The 19,897-nt window shown below is 35.9% G+C and overlaps 1 protein-coding gene across 6 annotated transcripts in view; it reads left to right on the forward strand.

Annotated features, from left to right (window-relative positions):
- ltbp1 (latent transforming growth factor beta binding protein 1) overlaps positions 1–19,374 on the forward strand; it is an 80,652-nt gene extending 61,278 nt beyond the window's left edge. For 3 of the 6 annotated variants that reach the window (XM_039669506.2, XM_039669488.2, XM_039669499.2), the window contains 13 exons: positions 131–256; positions 676–798; positions 902–1,033; positions 2,968–3,096; positions 8,860–9,000; positions 10,655–10,816; positions 11,590–11,682; positions 12,335–12,463; positions 15,556–15,693; positions 16,433–16,600; positions 16,846–17,001; positions 17,084–17,233; positions 18,215–19,374. In XM_039669506.2, the coding sequence (XP_039525440.2) occupies positions 131–256; positions 676–798; positions 902–1,033; positions 2,968–3,096; positions 8,860–9,000; positions 10,655–10,816; positions 11,590–11,682; positions 12,335–12,463; positions 15,556–15,693; positions 16,433–16,600; positions 16,846–17,001; positions 17,084–17,233; positions 18,215–18,381 (1,814 nt within the window). In that variant the 3' untranslated portion in view covers positions 18,382–19,374. The remainder of the gene's footprint in view (positions 1–130; positions 257–675; positions 799–901; positions 1,034–2,967; positions 3,097–8,859; positions 9,001–10,654; positions 10,817–11,589; positions 11,683–12,334; positions 12,464–15,555; positions 15,694–16,432; positions 16,601–16,845; positions 17,002–17,083; positions 17,234–18,214) is intronic. The other 3 variants (XM_039669508.2, XM_039669514.2, XM_089120333.1) reach the window with 2 other exon arrangements.
- Positions 19,375–19,897: the final 523 nt, after the last annotated feature.

Raw genomic sequence — 19,897 nt, forward strand, 5'->3', positions numbered from 1 at the left:
TAATATATATTATTGAATAATTCATACTATTTTATGTACAACTTTTATAAAAATAGAAAACAGTATCCCGTACACCATAAAGAAAGTCTTACACTGATTACTCACTGATTTCATCCCTTCATCCTCATAGATGTTGACGAGTGTGAGGATGAGGCGCTGTGCATCCCGAACGGAGAGTGTTTGAACACAGAGGGTTCATTCCTGTGTGTGTGTTTCATCGGCTTTGAGTCCACCAGGGATCCGCCTGGCTGTGAAGGTATGTACACACACACACACACACACACACGAACACAAACAAATTTTCTCATCAATGCATCCTGCTGTGGTTTGTCCTGATTCTCAGCCGTTCTGTGTTGATATTTATCTGATGTTTAAGCAAAATGAATCTGTAGTTTTGTCGAAAAGCCCCAGTGTTTGGCAGCACAAGAGAGAGTGAGAGAAAGAAAGGGATTGTGTGTCTAATGGGTTTCACATATGAGCCAATGTTATTTTTCCTCTGGTGGGACATTTGTGCATGCTCCCCGGGCCCAGTGAGGTGCCAGAGTTGGTTTAAATGCCCCGTCCAGCAGTAAAACAGGGGGAGAAGGAAGCGTTTGAGCTGGATGTCTAGACAACGAGAAATATTCTTTTAAAATGGTCCATTCAAAACCATTGTGTGTGTGCTGGCTTTTTCAGATGTAGATGAATGTGTGGATGACACCAGATGTGTAAATGGTACCTGTTCAAACACTGAGGGGTCGTATCTCTGCCACTGTGAAGGTGGCTACCGCCTGGAGCCAACCAATCATGAGTGCCAGGGTAAAAACCTATAGAATCCAAAACAATTCACTTTTTCTCCACCCTGAAGCTTTTGCTGATTGGTTTATTAGTAAACTGATTGGTTGGTTGTGCTGTCTGTCAGATATTGATGAGTGTGCTGACTTGGGGACGTCTATTTGTGGGGTTTGGGCCTGTCAGAACACACCAGGCTCTTACCGATGTGAGGTGCCCTGCCCACCTGGCCTTTCCCGAGGCGAACACGGCATCTGCATCGGTAAGTGCCTAAAGGCACCAGCTTCAGCCTTGATGTCATCACCTTAGCTCCACCCAGCTAGCATTGTTGCACTGCACATCTCCATATTCTATAGTAGTTATGACCAGAGCTGGGGTTTTTTCTTTTTTTTCTTGTGTGGCTTAAACATTTGCTAATTAACACAGCAGATTACAATTATGTTCCCGATCTGACCCATCCTTCCATGTTCAATTTAGTAACTGTTATAGGTCCCACTTTATATTAGATGTCTTTAACAATAAAACAATTATTTATTATTTAAACAATAAGTGCAATAAAATGCACTTATTGTGTACATACAGCTTTTTATAATGTACTTACATTTAAAAAATATTACCTGCATGTAATTACAGCTGTAATTATTTTCTGTAATTACAGTTACACTGTTGGCCCTTCCCTTATCCCTTAAAGCCAGGAACACACTACATGACTGTCAGGCCGATTATGAATGTAATTTGGTCGTTAAGACTGATCATGCTCAAACTGAGTTTTTTCCAGTTATGGAAAACTCAGTCCGTTTGACTCGATGTCGATGTTTAATATTTGCGACTGGCGCTGACAACTATGGTGTGGAGACGCATTCACTGTCAAACATCATTCATCCTTATTTTTGTAATTTTGTCAAACATTTTATCTTTATGTGCCTTTTGCAATATTTCATAAGTTAACGTTGCAAGTTAATTGTTTTTTAGGCTCTTCATTTTTTTCTGCTGATTAAAAAAGAGTAAAACCGCATTCTGTAAAAATTCAGAATAAGCAGTGATTTCTCTCATATTAAAAATATTAGTAATAAAAGTTTATCAGAAAATAATTAATAGTACTGTTGCTTATGTAGGCTATATACTGGAACTGTAGTTGTTTCTTAATATATATATTAATTAAAATAATCTAACGAACAAAAAAATCACAAACAAGACATTTGTAAATAAAATAATTTTACGTATACACTTTAATTCTATCTAATATATTTTAGGGAATATATTGAGAAGTCATACTTTTAGAGTTTCCAGTGTTGGCAGTATCGTGAAATAGTATTGGGAGTCTTGTACATTTACTGTAGACTGATAAAATGTAAATTAAAATATACAAAATTTAAAGGGCTTCTATTCCAGAAAAAATAAAGCAATATTTTATAGTTTGTTCTTAACGGTAACTGGTAACTCTGGAACCAGAATGAAAAAATAGCATAGTGTTTTTGCTCAGAATGAACCAATTCGTTTTTAATTCCTGATTTGAGAATAACAGTCTACATTATTGCTTGATTGTAGTAAAAAAAAAAAAAGAATATATGCGTCTATAGGCGATTACTTAAAAAAAAAAAAAACGTTAAAGAGAAACAAAGGACTTTTTTTTTTAAAAAAAAACATTTTTTTCCCCTTTTTTTCTGCACTAATTGCACTGCAAATAAGTAGCATCAGCTGTATGTTAACATCCATGATTATTTTTCGTTACAAGACCTCACAAAGTTGAGTTCGGTTGAATGCCCCGTTTTGGCTCACCTGTGTGATGTCTTGTGGACTGACTCTGTTCTTAGGTGTTTACTCCTCTCTGACTGTCAAAGACTAAAATCTGCTCAAGGTGATGGAAACAGTATTAAAGTGTAGTCATTGATGTGCCCCTCTAAACTTAACAAAACCTACCCATACCATCAAACCTGTCCCTAATTAATACTTCCAACTTGAAATATGGTAATCTAATTAATAATATTTCCAAAATTAGCTGGTTTTACTGTATTTTGATCAAATAAATGCAGCCTTGTTGGAGTTTTTGTATTTCAAAGCCCCAAACTTTTGATTAGTAGTGTACTGTATGTGAGTTTAGAGCTTCTCATCCATTCATCTCTGCCCAGTTCAGCGCACAAAATGCTCTAACATCTCCTCCTTTCTGTCTTATTGTCCCTCTCTCCCTCATTCTAGATGTGGATGAGTGTTCTCTGAATGAGAAAACCTGTGGAAGTCATGGTGCTTGTCAGAATACAATAGGCTCCTTCAGCTGCCAGTGTAACCAGGGATTCAAGGACTCTCAGGATGGACAGGGCTGTGTGGGTAAGTTTTCCCCTCCTAGTTTCTGTTATTTTCATTCTACAATTTAGAAGTAGACATAAAAACTGACAGTATTCAATGAATGATCACTACTAGAAACCTAACTTAAACTTAACAGCTAAGGTGTAGCCATTGCTTCTTGTTTGTGAATCAAAAAAATGAAAATGCTGTCATCATAAACAACTAAATGACTTTTGTTTTTTCCATGAAAAACAAATAGAAATATTTTACACTTTCACATCCTCAAACATGGTGCAACACATCTTCAAGCACCAAATTTCAAAGTATGCAGCATGAACGACATGTAAACGTGTCATAAGTGAAAGGAATACTACAAATTGACTTAATTACTATTAAGCAGGAGATACCCTGGAGAAAATGAAACAACTTAGATGAGATCGGACAAGGACTGCAATGAAACTCAGGGTTTAAATACTCAGGAGCAGCTAAATATATATATATAGCAGTTTTTCCCCATGGTATGGATGTCAAAATTGTGGCCATTGAAAATGCTGATTGGCTATGGAAAACCACTAGCCACAGCTGGTGGGCAAAAAAGTCCTGTCTGACTCTGTGCACATCATTACGATTTTTTTAATTCATGTGACCTTGTAATCTTTAATTAACAACATTAACCTCCCCTCCCCTTCGAAACGACATCTGTTCTTTTTATGATATTTGTCTCTTTTCATGATGTTTTCTGATGCTTAAAGTGGGACTAAATATCCTCCTCAACGGACTGCAAACTGGCATTCAGATCTGCCTCAATTTACATCCTAGTTCCATCCTACATTTGTTCTTGTTCCAGAAGCCATTTCACCCAGATATACAGTACATCACAATAGGGGAAAAAAAGATTAGCGAAATTTCATGCCGACATGAAATATATAAATACTATTCATTTCTTTAGTTGTAACTATTTTTTAAGTGGAAAAAAATATTTAGCGCCTGTAGAATATTTCTAAAACTGTATGTTGTCAATTTGAAGACAAACTAATAGATGTATGGTCTCGTCTGTTTGTAAAGACAGGCAGGTAAACCAGAGTTGGAGTTTGAACCGAGGCCAGCACTTTCTGTGATTTTTTGCCACTTCCTCTCAGACAACATAAAAAAGATGCAGACGCTTTGCTAGAACCATGATTGATGTGAGTGTTTAGTTTCTTCCAGTCTGAGGGTGGACGCAGACCCCGGTAATGTTTAAAACACAGCGACCAGGGTTAAACACATCAGTGGCCCTCACATACGCACAGACACATTAATACATTGACAGAGTCAAGCCCTATTAAAGTGATGAAGCCACATGTATTTTTGAGGCCTGGTTTGTAGAGGTCTGATGTTGGTGGCTATTTTAACACATGTTTTCATCTTGATTGTTTTTGCACCTTCTGAAAGAGAGCAAGAGAGGAACAAGAGGAAGTTTTGCCTTTATTATACGAGTAGGGCTCAGCGGTATGACAGTTTTATGCTAAATTCATTTGAATAATCATAAATGAGATGGTTATCGAAGTGAAATTCATTTAAAACTTGACTATTTTAATTGATTATATAATCCAAAAATAGGCAGTCCTACTTGTTTATTCATGTATACAATTTTTTTGGTGAATTTCCAGCAGTATATATATTGTGGTATTGTGACTTGTAAAAAAAGTATATTATACTGCATTTAAAAGCAGTAATATTGTGAAATCTTATTAAAATTTCATATATATATATATATATATATATTAGGGCTGTCAAACGATTAATCGTGATTAATCGCATCCAAAATAAATGTTTGTGTTTACATAACACACACATGCTTGTATATATTTTAGAAATATTTTCATGTATATACTGTATATATAAATTTATAAATAACTAATATTATATATAAATATAAATATTTTATATATAAATAATATTTACAATAAATATACATGCATGCATGCATGTGTGTGTGTGTGTGTGTGTGTGTATATATATATATATATATATATATATACACACACAAAATAATTATACACAGTGCACCCACATATATTATGTAAACACAAAGTTTTATTTTGGATGTGATTAATCGCAATTAATCATTAGGGCTGTCAAATATATATATATATATATATACTGTATATATAGCATATATATATATATATAGCAAAAGTCTATATATAAAAAGGCAAAAGTCTAGCAAAAGTCAGCACTTAAAGTCTAGCACTTAAATGCCAATGATAATTACCTATTAATTGTTATTTAAGTGAAATTACTGAACTTAAATATACAAGTTTCATAAAAATCATCATTAAAGAAGAATAAATGCCATTTAGAGGCTTTTGCATCTGAACTCTTCATAGTTCAGATGCAAAAGCCTCTAAATGCCATTTGAAATTTTCTTCTAAAATGACCATTTTTATCAAGCTTGTATATTTAAGTTCAGTAATTTCACTTAAATGACAATTAATAGGTAATCTTCATTGCCATTTAAGTGAAATTACTGAACTTAAATATACAAGCTTGATAAAAATGATCATTTTAGAAGAAAATTTCAAATGGCACTTAGAGGCTTTTGCATCTGAACTCTTCATATATGTTTGTGTGTGTGTGTGTATAATTTTATTTTTTATTTTATTTTTTACACGCACATGATCCTTCAGAAATCATTCTAATATGCTGATTTGGTGCTGAAGAAACATTTCTTAAAATTATCGTTGAAGACAGTTGCCATGTAGAAACCATGATTTTTTTTTTTTCTTCAGGATGAATATACTTAAGAATAGCATTTATTTAAAATCTAAATCTTTTGTAACATTATAATTATTTAATGCATCCTTGCTGAATACAATAATTAATTTATTTAAAAAAAAATCTTACTGACCCCAAACTTTTGAATTGAACCATTATGTTGAATTACTTGTATATCATAATATGAGATTCATACCGCCACACATATTGTTCCCTCCCTTGTTCTCAGTCTGTGTTTAGTTTGAGGCAAGAATTTTCATACACACGCTAGCAAACAAACAGTGAGCCACACACTCACTCTCTCTCTCTCTCTCACACACAGTCTGTGAACAGAGGTTGTTTGTCTTGTTGGCTTATGTAACCGGCCACTAACAACCTCCATAGTTTCTGGTTTCCCACAGTAGTAACACACACTAATACACACATACTAATACACACAAGCTCTGCATTCCTATTTTCTTCCTACTTCTCTCTATTTCTCTTCCTACACTTATCCATTCTTCCATCTCCCTCCTCAGTTTCTCCTCTTACCACATCCATTATTCTTTCTCTTCCCCTCTCATCCCTTTGTCCACCACATACCTAGACAGAGAAAGACCTCAATCAGGCCTAATATTGTGACCAAATGCTCCACATCAAGATTCCTGCATCACCCATATGAACACCCCATTTCAATGTGTCTGTAGCTTGTGCATCTATTCTTCTTTTGTGCAGCTTTTCTTGCCCTAAGCAGTCAAAAAGAACAAAAACGAATCCCAGATCAGACTTGTATGATCTGTAGACGTTTCCAAAGATCAGTATTAGCCCTTCTGTGCCAGCCATCTTCTCTGTGTGTGTCTTGAACACAGTGTATTAATGAAGCAAAAGGATAACATCTAATCCCTTTCCAGAGACTGAACATCTTAACTCCTTGTGCACTTGGAGGGGGGAAAAATCATTAAAGCATTATGGAAAAGCCATTCTGAGTCAATTTCAGATTCCGTTTGTTGCTGCCAAAATTAAATTGCTTCTCACTGTGTTGCCGGAATTCTTAATAAACTGAACAGAAAGTATGTTTTCCTCTCCCACCCACACAAACACCTTTAAATAATAAACATTTAATGTTTGAAATATTTATTTTACAGTTGTAATGATTTGTTCATTCATTTGATTTTTAAATTAATTACAAATAGTTTTACATTCATACATTTTGACAAATGTTTTTATCCAAATGCAAACGTATTAGTTCATCCCTTCTCTGGGGATTGGAGCTTTGTAGTTAGCACTATGAGTTACAGGTGCTCAGGACACTGATTCAAGTTTCATGAACACTTTCATGAAGTACATGCAACAGATTCATTTTGTGTGGGACACTGAAAGTAAAGATTTGCAATCCAGTAAGTGAGTCATGTGTTAATTTGTTAGCCACTCTGACAGATTCAGAGAAGGATTCATCAGACTGATTCAAACTGAGTCTTTCTGAGTGAATCATTTAAAGAAGTCATTCGAATGTGATACACAGGACGTATTGTGTGTTTGTTCAGCCATCTATTTCATTTGATAAATTTTTAACTTTTCAAATTGAATTCAGACAAGGTCACAGTTATAAATATTTTATTTGTTGAGGCGTTGTGGATTAAGCAGCAGTGCAGAAAGCACTGCATACACAATAAAAAAAATCTTTAGGGTGTAGAAAATGTTCCCGTCATTATTCTGGAGTGCATGAAGAGTCGCTAGTATATATCAGCTCCTATAAAGTCTTATCTGTATTTTACATTGTTCCTCTGGCACTGAAATCCTTTCACAACTTTTTATCATTTCCTAGTGGTGCAGCACCCACGCTGCTGTCGACTCCAGATTACCATTTAACACTTACAGGCTCATTGACGAGCTGGCCCACCATCACTGAGAGGGTCTGGAGTGTGTACGTGTGTGTGCGTGCCTGGCAGGATGGCTCCAGTAGAACATTCAGAGTCTATTGCACATAAAGGCTCTCCACACAAGTTGATTTATTGCATCCTTTTGTTTGTGGTGCTATGAGATGATTGATAAAAGCAAGAGAATGAGAGTCACAGATGTATGAAGCATTGAGAATAGAGAGAGAAAAGAGAAGAGAGCCATGTTGGAGGAAGTAGATACTTGCATTATAGTGCTTCTTTGGTCGTCATAAATTCAAGCTGTCAGAGACAGAAGGCAGAAAAATTGGGCTGTTTTATTTACTGAAGTCATCTGCGCACACAGTTTGTCATTGCTCTATGAGTTTCCCAAAAGCCACCGTTTTGAAAAGGCTCTGAGCCGATCAGGACAAAGCTATAGAAATGATAAACTATGACTAGATAATGACCAATGTTTTACAAGCTTTGGAGTTCATGAGTTCACACAAGTTTGTGGTTGTGAAAAGTCAGAGGTCTGGTGAAACTGTGTCGTTCATGCTTCAATAGTCTTTTTTTTTTTCTTTTTTTGTGTGATAACAAATGTCTAAGAAAAGTATTATTTTTTCAGCATATATATTTTTAGTAGTTTATTTTTAAATGATGATCATAATTCGTAATAACAATGACAATAATATTAGTTATTTATACTGATATTTTTAATAATATTTATGGGTGTAGAGATTATAACATTATTTATTATTATGGCCCTCATTTAATTCCAAACCTGTATGGTGTTCATTACATTTTTCATGAAATGCAAAATACGTTTTATGCAGCTCCATACAAAAACATGTCTGTAAAGCTTTAAAAAATGACAAAAAGGATCATACATGCGCTCCATACAACTTATTATATATTTCCATACCCTTTGAAGCCATAAGATATCTGTATGTGAGAAACCAGTTTTATTTACTCTTTTATTCAAAAGTTATTCGTCTACTCTAGTGAGCTGTTATGTCAAGAACCACTGGCATTGAATGATTAGGTTGAACTCAAGAAAAGTAAAAGAGTCATTATTTTAAACCAATTCTTTACTGAGCCGGTTGAACTGATTCATTTTTGAGTGAACTATTCCTGTTTGTGGTAGAACAACAAATGATCAGTTCAATAATGAAACATATTTTCTTGCCTGCAGATGTGAATGAGTGTGAGCTGCTCGGTAATGTGTGTGGTGAGGCCATCTGTAAGAATCATGAAGGCTCCTATCTTTGTTTGTGTCCTGATGAGACGCAAGAATTTAACCTGAATTTGGCCAAATGCTTCTCTACAACACCAGGTAAGATAGTATATGGTAAACCACCATAAAGTGATCGACCAATTCAATATCCTACTGAAATCCAAATGCCACAGATTACGTTTTATCTGGACAGGTGACCCTTGTCCTCCTTCGAAACTTATTGGCTTTACCGTGTTTCTAAAAAGATTCTGAAGCTTTCACGTTTAAATCTCAGCCAATGAGATACTCTAGTGCAACAGGACATTAACTTTCTATCATCAGGGTCCAGCTCCGAGTAGAACAGAGGGAGGCAAGGCGTGATAAATTGGGGTTGTAAACGATCTGGCAGGAGAGAAATGAGATTCAGTCTGAGGATTAGAGAGGGACCCAAGCACCATGGACCCCAATGTACGTAAGAGCCAAAAAGAAGCTCCCACGCTCAGATAACAAAAGACCAGTACGGAGAGATATACTGATAAGGCCCATCAGATTGAGATCTGCTTTTAAAACTCTTAAAGGGATACTCAACTTTTTTTTTGGAAATAGGCTCAGTTTACCACTCCCCCAGAGTTAAACACTTGAGTTTCACCGTTTTCAAATGCATTCGGGTGATTTTCTGATATTTAGAAGAATATCAGTAACCAGACAGTTTCTGGTCCAGAAAATCAGCTGAATTCAATCAAAAACTGTAAAACACAACTGTTTAACTCTGGGGGAGTTAAATTAGCCTATTTCCAAAAAAAGCGGAGTATCCCTTTAAACTCTAAAACTCTCCAATCAATATTTCCTGATTGGAATATATTTAGTTTTATTTCTGTTATTGTTATTCTTTAAACAATACCTGCTCTGCTAGTGTTATTTGAATATGGTCTAAGTTGATTTTGGCCAGAAATGTATGAAAGACAACCAAAAATTTTCACTAAACCCAATTTGTATGAGCAGCCCGTAACATTGAATTTCTTCAAAAGTGAAGAGTGCCAATAAATCTGGGAAAGGTTTTGTTTACCTGTAAAACAAGTGGATTAAAGAAGACCAGACATGGAAATGTACTAGTTTTAACAGTGGCACTAGCTAGACTGGAATCAAATTGTTCCTCTAGTGCCCAAGAACATGGTGAAACTGGGAAATGTTGGAACAATGTTGATTGGATATGTGAGTGGCTACACACCAGCAGATCAAATAACAGTAAGCATTTCCTTATATCTTAGCCAACTTATTTAGCTGAGGACTTTTGTTCAAATCTACTCACCTAATCCTGCCACCCCCCAATAAATCCGCACTGTCTCCAGAGTTTAAACATTATTATTATTATTATTATTTATTTTTTTTTACAAAAATTACCACAGTATCTCTTATCAGAGCTATAAATCCATTTTTTTGCATTTAAGGAGGGTGGCAGAACACCATAAAACTAGAATTACAATAGTTTTGAATGTAAATCATCTGGAAATCTTAAAAAGGAGCTCTCAGTAACTGAAAAGCCAAGACTGAACTGTAAAACTGCTCTCTGATGTCATGCTGCATTCTTGACCTTTGTTCTTAAGGTATTCATTTGTGGATACCTTTATTGCAGTGTAATATTACATTTATTTATTGATTTTTTTTTTTTATCCAATTCTTTTTTAATGTATGCTTTGTGACAAAACATGATTGAAAATTGAAAAGACAACGTCTGAGTTATCTGTTGCTTTGTTTGTCATCTCGTACCCCATAGTCACATCGGTGGAGAGGAAAGAGTGTTACTACAACTTGAATGATGAGAACTTGTGTGATAAGGTGCTGGCCAGCGGCATGACTAAAGAGGAGTGCTGCTGTACGCTGGGAGCCGGCTGGGGGGACAACTGTGAGGTCCATCCCTGCCCCATACTGCAAAAAGGTACTGATTTTCATAATGCACAACACACAATCTAAAAGGTACAGTACAGAGAACTGTAAGAACACGTTTGTATAGTATAAATGGATCATTGAGTCAGTGAGTTGAACTTGAGGATAGACAGTGGACAGATTCAATTATTTGCAGTGAATCAGGTGACCTGGTTCATTTCAGATTGACTATACCTTTTAAACTGGAAGTAGAATTGAATTTTTCTTATTGTTACACTTTTTGAAAAAAGATCATGGTGGGGCACCAAATGCGAGAAATTCAGTTCCAAGTAGGAAATTTAAAGTAGGAAAAAATAATTAAAGAGACACAGAAAATGTTTAAACCTATTTTAATGTAAAACTAATGATTCCTATTTTTAAACTACTTTTTCGTTCAAATCATTCTACAAATTGGTTGAAGAGGACGTCTCCTGCCTGGAAGTGAACGTTTTGTGTTGTGCATTAGTAATTATGAATTAGTCTGGTCATTTATTCATTTCAGACAGGCAGATCAAATCGGATTGTTATCAGATAATGTTCAATATAGAAGAATATCCACCTTTCTGCAACTGATGACTGATGATGTCTTCAAGACATATTGAAGCTCGACCATGATAAAGTAGCAAATGACATTAGTAAATCATATCTGGATATCTTATAAATGATAAACAATCCCTCTCATATTTCTTTAGCTTTACCAAAGCCAAAATTACAAGTCATAATCACTATTCTTGAATCAACACAACAGACCCATTCCTGTATTAACCACTGGCTCTCTCTATGCAGATCAGTTCTCACAGATGTGTCCGGCGGGCCAGGGTTACATTCCTTTTGGTGATCCTATAAATCCTACAACCAGCTTACCAGAAAGATTCATAGGTATCTGTGTGTCTACATATTTTCAAAGAGATCGTTAACCTAAAATCTAATGTTCCAAACCTGTTAGAATTACTGTGCAACACAAATGAAGATATTTTGAAGAATGTTTTTATCGAGACATTTTGAAAGTCAATGGGGTCTAAAACAAAGTGTCTTGTAATTTTACCCCCATTTTATGCAAATATTTTTGACTTTGTGAGGTGTGGAAGCAGCCGCAGACATGGCTTAGCATATGACCTACATATGCTGAAACGCACACACTCAGCTGCCTGCTTCCCAGTATGGGGAAACCTCAGTCTAATGCACTGATTTAATTTATGAATGCAGCGAGAGTGTGGTTTCTCTTTGGCTGGTGGCAGTGTGAGTGAATGCGCTGTGGTCGGTGTGTGTGTGTGTGTGTGTACGTTTGAATGGAATGCTTATGGATGGAAAGGACATTTCCTCCCCATCGGTCTCCAGTCAAATGACATTTCTGCATGTAGCGGATCCCCAAATAAGAACACTAACTAGAGCAATGCGTCCTGTGAAGAGTCTGTATGCTACCAGATGCATGCTGATCTGTAGGTGCGCTCCAGGGTTTCAGGTTCATAATGACCTGTCTGAATGTTTTAGAATGAAATAATGAAAATGTGTTGATTTGTGTCTTTTGCAGATGCAGATGAATGCAAGCTTTTTGAAAACGAGATCTGCAAAGATGGCTTTTGTCTTAATACCCTTGGTGGGTATGAATGTTACTGCAAAACTGGACTTTACTATGATGAGAGCAAACTACAGTGTGTTGGTAAGGTCCAAAATCACAATCAGCATGTAATCTTTAAACTTGTGTTGATTACTAAGTTTCCTCTGGGTTTTTTTTTTTATTCTTGGGGTTATTGATTATGCCTCGTTCATTTTGTGGAGCACGAAAGAAAATGGGAATCCATTCACTTCCATTGTGTAGACAAAACACAAACTATCTTTTCAAAATATCTTCTTTTGTGTTCCACACACAAAAAAAGAAAGTCAAATTGGTTTGCAGTGACATGAAAGTGAATAATAGGTTTTTTCAGACTGATTACAGGTTTGATGTAGCGAAATCTTTTTTTTTTTTTTTAAAGCTTTTGTTCGGACAGGCTTTTTCTAGCACGCCCACATGTTGTCACAGTAACAAGGTAAACTTGATTCAGCATGCATGAAATTTTAGTAATAGATGTTTAACTATTGATTGTTTTGGGCAGTATCCAAGTCTGAACGCAGGAAAATGTCCAAAATAAATAGATGACTACTGAATTTTTGAAGAGGGCTGTTAGCAAGATAAAGCAATAGAAACATTCAAAATTTTCTGTTGTCTTTTACACCCTAACCTTGTCCATGAAGACTCGCAGACTAGCTTCTGAGAAGTGCATATTCAGTCTAAGAAATCTAATTTAACAGGATTTCAAACTATATAAAACGTTATTTTGTATTTTATTTGTGTAAACACAATGGATTTTAGTTGAATAGGCTAAAAAATGTATTTTTGCTGCCTGTCTGAACAACACACATGCACAATGTTGAAATACACAAAACATAATGAAATGATAGAATATTGTAACCTAGTGTTTCTCATTGTGTGGTGCATATCACTGATCTGTTCACAGTCACACAAAGCATCCTGATGCAGGCGGAATAAAGTACTAAACCAGTTAATTCAACATTTTAAAAGACAGTATTCAGAAACATAAAAAGTTACATGAAAGTGTTTTATTTTAATCCAAGTATTTTTAGAAAGGTTTGTTATTTATAGCATCCTGCTTTAGCCGTGTATTGCTTGTGATGTTTGACCTTGAATTGTCACTGTTCTTTTATCAGATTGGAATGACAGGCTTGTGTGTATGTGTTTGTTTTGTGTGGGTGCATATACAGTAAGCTTACATGCTAAATAGATGTGTGTGTGTGTGTGTGTGTGTGTGTAAGTTTTGGCCTACTTTGGCTCACCATAACGCCAACACATTTAAATTAGATTTAAATTTAAGTTTTAAACGTGCTGCAGCTGGCGGCTTGTGGCTTGCGGCTGCATTATGCGTACGTCTTAATGGCAGGTTATATGTGTGTGTGAGTATGGGTCAAAGGCTACATTTCGCGATCGGTCAGGGCGGCACAGCCGTTATGATCCAGGCCACAGCTCTATGGTGCACCGCAGGCTGTCTGCCTGCCTAAACACACATACACGCACTCACTCACACAAACCGCAGACCTACGGCCAAGAAGTCTTACCACTGCTTTAAAGTTGCCACACCCCTGACTGCCTCGCACACACACATCTATTCAGTGTAGCCACAATCATTTGATTTCCTACACCCTCTGACACACACACACACATATGAACACCTACTCACTCTCCAAACTCAAATATGCATTTACACACACATACAAATATGTCTTTCGTTTCATGTGTCAGTCCTTTTAACACTGAGTCAGTGGGTGGAGGTTCTGGAGGAGGCCGCAAAATGTTACTTACATATTGTGGGCAGATCTGGTTTTATGTACACAAACACTCACTAAGTTCATTCACATACACTTTAGATGGTTGATTTTAGCTGGACTAAAGTATATATATATATATATATATATATTGTCCTGGTTGTGGTCTGGTGATCAGTAACTGTTGTTGTTAACTGAAACGAAATTATAAAATATTAGAAACTTAATATTAGAAGTACTAAAATAACTAAAATTGAAATAAAAATAAATCAAAGATATATTTTTTTTAAAAACTAATAAAAATGACAAATGCACATAACAAAATGACTGAAATTAAAATTAAAAACTGAAAACATAAGAACCAAAGCTAATTAAAAATATGAATAAATACTATAGCATAATTAATACTAAATAAGAGTATTCTATTGTCAGTTTATTTTTCCTCTTATGTTTACCACACCTCACAACATTGTTCAAAAGTTTTATTTCAAGACGTTTGTCAAGTTTTTGTTCCTTAAAATGCTCTAGTGTGTAAAACTAATTACCTACGCATCTCAATCTAAGCCTCAGTTGCTAATTCCAAAACATCATTTTAGTGCTAGTAACAGATGCCTGAGCCATTCATATAGTTATGTGTGAGAGAAAGATTGACTGAATAAATTTGTGTCTGTGCGGCCCTTAACAGTGTTAACAACAGTGAAACAATGTCTCTACTTATATTGAAGCTATAAGTTTAACTGCTAGTTATAAGTCTTTTTATGTGTGGGAGAAAGAGAATGCTTTCCAAAGATATTAGAACATCATTTATTGGTAAAACATTAAAATAGTTTGTAATTTTTATCTTATTATATGAGTATTTACTCGCTTGGCCTGTACCTTTGTGTGTTTTTTATTTTTATTTTTTACTTGCTGCTTTACATTTACATTTATTCATTTAGCTGACGCTTTTATCCAAAGTGACTTACACTTGCTATATATGTCAGAGGTCGCAACTAGTGTGTCTTGCTCAGGGACACATTGGTGTCTCATAGTGGATTCGAACCCTCTCACACCAAAGGCATGTGTCTTATCCACTGTGTCATCACTACCCTTTAGGCTAAAAGGACTTTTGAAATAACTGAATTTGGCAAAGTGATATGCAACTGTAATTCGGTCACAACCCTGCTGAAACTACTTTAGCCGTGCATTTACTGGAAAATAACTGCACACCTTGGCTTTCGTCAACCAATCAGAATAAAGCGTTTAACAGCCCCATTGTATAATACATTTTTATTTGCGCATTTATGCAATTTTCTTTTGTTTTGTGGTGGTGAACTAACTCTGGTGAAATTGTTGTTTTTTTGCATCTATGTTGTGTATATTGAGAGCAACTTACTGAGAGAACCTATTTACTGACTCTGTTTATCTTTGTTTATCTCTCTGCCTCTGCAGACACTGATGAATGTGCAGACGTGTCGAACTGTGTAAATGGTAAATGTATGAACACATATGGGTCATATCAGTGCTTCTGCACTCCTCCCCTGGTTCTTGCGGACGACAATACCCGCTGCATTTCACCCACCGTGGCAGGTAAAGTCTTACATCAACTATTATGTACCTGAAAACCCAACACTCCACCACCAAATTCCCTACTCTCTATGTAGCACCATAAAACGCACATCCTAAACACTTAAATCCCATTGCCTAAACGAGTGCCTCCCAATCTCTTCACAATTTAGATGTCTTTCTTATCTGCCACACTTATTTATCTCATTATCTTATTAATCAAGTTCTCCATGACCTGAATTGAGCGTGTCAGATTAGTGAGCCACCGCACTCTTTGGGTTCCTCGAGGAGCTGGATTGAGAAACAATGCTCCAAATCAAACCCTAGATTCTCTAAAACCTGAGTTCTATTCTCTAAATCCCTACAATTTACATTTTAAACACTTAATGTTACACCCCCTCAATGTGTGATAATTTACCTTTTGTTTCTGAGATCATTTTTCGGTCATATCTTGATCACAAAACAATTCCAAACAGTGTCATACTGCCATCTAGAGGCAGTGCCATTTCTTTTAGACTTTAGAAGTAGTGTGAGGCATAAAAAGAAGCTTTGGTTCATGATTGCCTGGCACCAAACTTATTTCTACACTCTATTGATTTGATCACATTTTGGTTTACGCATTGCATTGCTTTGTGCTTTCTATGGATTTTTTATACTTAGTTTCCAGATGTGTATTTCAGTATTCTGTAATTGTCATTAGCTTGATACTTAAAATGCACATTTACTCAAAAAGATCAGATGAAGTTTGCTTGTGTTTTTACAGGGAAAAGAGAAGTTGAAGTGTATGAAGGTATTTGCTGGGAGACTGTGACAGAAATGCTGACCTGCACAAAGCCCTTCACTAACAGACATACCACATTCACTGAGTGCTGCTGTTTATACGGAGATGCTTGGGGCATGGATTGTGCTCTCTGTCCCCGGAAAAATACAGGTATAATTACACAACCTTTCCCAATGAGCACCTTTCACATCTACTGATGCCTGCTCACATCAAATTTCACGGTGAGCAATATATTCACAGTATGACTATATGGAATACACCTGCTACTGTATGTGGATTTTCGTACATGATCAGACTGCCCTGTAATTATATTCTTGCACAATCCTGCAAACATAAAAAAATGCACAAAGAAAAATAGATGAAAACAAAACAATTTCTTTATCACTGTCATCCAGAATCCTACGCCGATATGTGTAATATCCGTCAGCCTGGTGATTCCCGTCGGCCGTATGGTCAGGATGCTCTGGTTGCCGGCCCAGTTCATGAGTACGAGATCAGCCCTGAATACGACAGCACGTTGCCCTTCTATGACGATTATGAACCACCAAGAAGTGAGTAAAATTACTCACTTTAGATAAATAGTTCAGCCTAAAATGTAAACTGTCAATGATGTACTCCCTCTCTCCTTCACAGATCCATATGATGCATTCGAAGGACTGCGAGCAGAGGAATGCGGTGTGCTGAACGGATGTGAGAACGGACGGTGTGTGCGGGTGCAGGAGGGATACACCTGCGACTGCTTCGATGGATACACACTCGACATGTCCCGCATGGCCTGCGTGGGTGAGCAAAAGCAGATTCTCACATGAGGGGATCAGGCTGGTTTTTCAGGATGTGGGTGGGGTTAGCTCAGGTTTACGTTTCAGATCATTTCAATCATTTCAAAAAGATTTTTTTTTTTTTGAAGAATAGAAAAATCTATGCCTTGTGTCTAAGCTTCAGGATAAATAAATTCAAATCTAGATTAAAAATGAATTACAAATAATTAATTATTTAGTATGTTTAGTAATTTAATGTGACTGGATTTTATTTGTGGATGTTATTAAGGGTGATTCAAAACCTCATCTGTCAGGTAACTTCAAAATTGCTTTTCGCATTTTATCCCAGAAAAGTGACGTGATTATACTAGCTAATCTCCTGAAATGAGGCATGACTGAGCAGATGATAAATTATATAACAGAGTTTTTATTAGGGTTGAGAACCGAGGACTGGTTTCTATTCAGAACCAGATAGGGGGAAAAAAGAAAGAAAGAAGAATGACGATACTTATTCAGTGACGTCGCAACACTGCTACAGAATCTACAGCGAGTCTGATTTCCAAAACGAATGATTCTTATGAATTGGTTCTTTTAGTGAACCTACTGAACAACCAGTGTTGTCAATTTTTAAACAATTGATTTTTGGTTCAGTTATTTTTTAGCTAATCAAAAACATTTTTAAGTTATTTTAGTGACAGATAAAAACAAAAACACCGCTTACGTGTAACTGTGAAATTTAGATTAGTGTCTGACTGGTTTTTGATATGACAACATTAGTTAAAGATACACGTATCGTATGTAGTTTTGCCAGTAGTATTGTAAAAAAAAAAAAAAAATGTGTCTGTTTGCCATTCTATAATACCTATAAAACACATTTTGCTTTAGCAATGAAAGTCCATTTACTTTTTCAACAAATATTTATAACCCTAAAAACTAAAAGAATCATTATTCGAATTGTCAAGATTGAAGTTGAGTCGCGGCAAACTCTTTGTGGTTTGTGTTCCAGATATCAACGAATGCTCAGAGCTGAATACAAAGATGTCTCTTTGCAAGAACGGCAAATGCATCAACACGCAAGGCTCATATAAATGCATGTGTCTGCCAGGATTTGTCCACTCTGCCCAGCACAACTACTGCGTTCCTCACACACAGAATGCTACCAGCACGGAGTGACCAGCAGAGGGCGCAAGATATAGTAAAAACACTCTTATTTAATCAAGGCCCATATACTCTGCACTGTATAAAACAAACACGCAAAAAACAAACAGTCCTACTTGAGATGAAGAGTTTAAATGTGCTATCTAATGGTGTCTATGAGAGAACTGTATAAAATATTTGTTTTATTGGTCTAAAAGTATATTATTTTTTACTGTATTAGGAAGTAGAAAGACTGTTTGAACATAGCAGAGGTGATATTTCAGCAAACTGACAAACCCTATGACCTTAAGCTGGGGGACTGCTTTATTTTACCCAGTCAGAGAAGCCGAGCGTGTGGATATTTTACTAGTGCAAAAGCCAGACTCTCTTGTTCCACTTTTACTTTGACTTTGACTTTTACGTTTATTGACTGATTTTTCTTTATATCGCTGTCTTTTGTTTCTGGTTACTTTCACATTTTATTCAGGCAGACCACACCAAACACACACACCTGCAATACATAGAGTCATAAGAAACACACAGCACAAAACGTTTTCAGTGTCAAGACTTTAAAATAAGCTTTTTATACAAGCTGCTTTGTATTAATGACAGACGCCAGCTAATTCTCTGTGTCTGGGATATTAGTCCACTGCAGATGTCTGCCCTGTGGAGCAGGCATGACCTTTAACCTCACCTTTCTTCTAGAAATTATTATTATGTTTCTTTAAAAAGAAAATAATAAGATGAAGAACCTTTATGTATTTTGTTTTTACAGAAATCTTTTACTGCATTTGATAGAGTGGGTGAAATGTCTTGCCAGGTTGCAAAGCTGCTATTAAACAGCCATGGGGTTTTTTTTTCACTCTTTTTCTGTTTTTTTTTTTTGTTTTGTTTTTTTTGTACATTTAAACTGAAGAGTTGATTAAAAAAAACTATGTATTTGTAATTTGTACATGAATAAATACTTTCTGAATATCCATATAATGTATTAAAACTCTTGAAATAAATCAGAGATGGTGTTTATACATATTTAGCTATGTTGTGTTCTCTACATATATTAGTGCATCTCAATTGGGCCACGACCTAATTTGGGTTGTTGTGTCGGAGACAGAAAGGAAAATACAATGTTAAAACAATCATTGGGGTCTGAAACACTGCAGAATAACATTACATCTTCATCACCTTAAATTAACCAAAATACACCAAATTGTCTTCTGTTCTCACAAGTGGTTCAATGGAAAGCATGTCCTTTGTCTTAGCTGTTTATCTTGAGCAGTAATCTGGTGTGAGTTGTTGTTTGAGTCAGTTGTTTTTCAAAAAAAAATAAAAAATACAATGGGACAGACTTAACAATAGCTTTGATATCAAATGTTGGTTTTGACTCATTGTACAGCTGGAATACTGGATTCTGATTGGTCATAGAAGACATGTTTCCTATATCATGAATAGCAACACTGACGACTGCTTATCTTGGTAAGCAAAACCGACACTATTATCATGTAAAGCTAGCCTGGTTAAAACCAAACCATTCTCAGTTGTAACTACGCTATCT

This window comes from Pimephales promelas, chromosome 15 (genome assembly GCF_988280905.1).
Source record: "Pimephales promelas chromosome 15, fPimPro1.hap1.1, whole genome shotgun sequence".
In the NCBI taxonomy this organism is placed as follows: domain Eukaryota; kingdom Metazoa; phylum Chordata; class Actinopteri; order Cypriniformes; family Leuciscidae; genus Pimephales; species Pimephales promelas.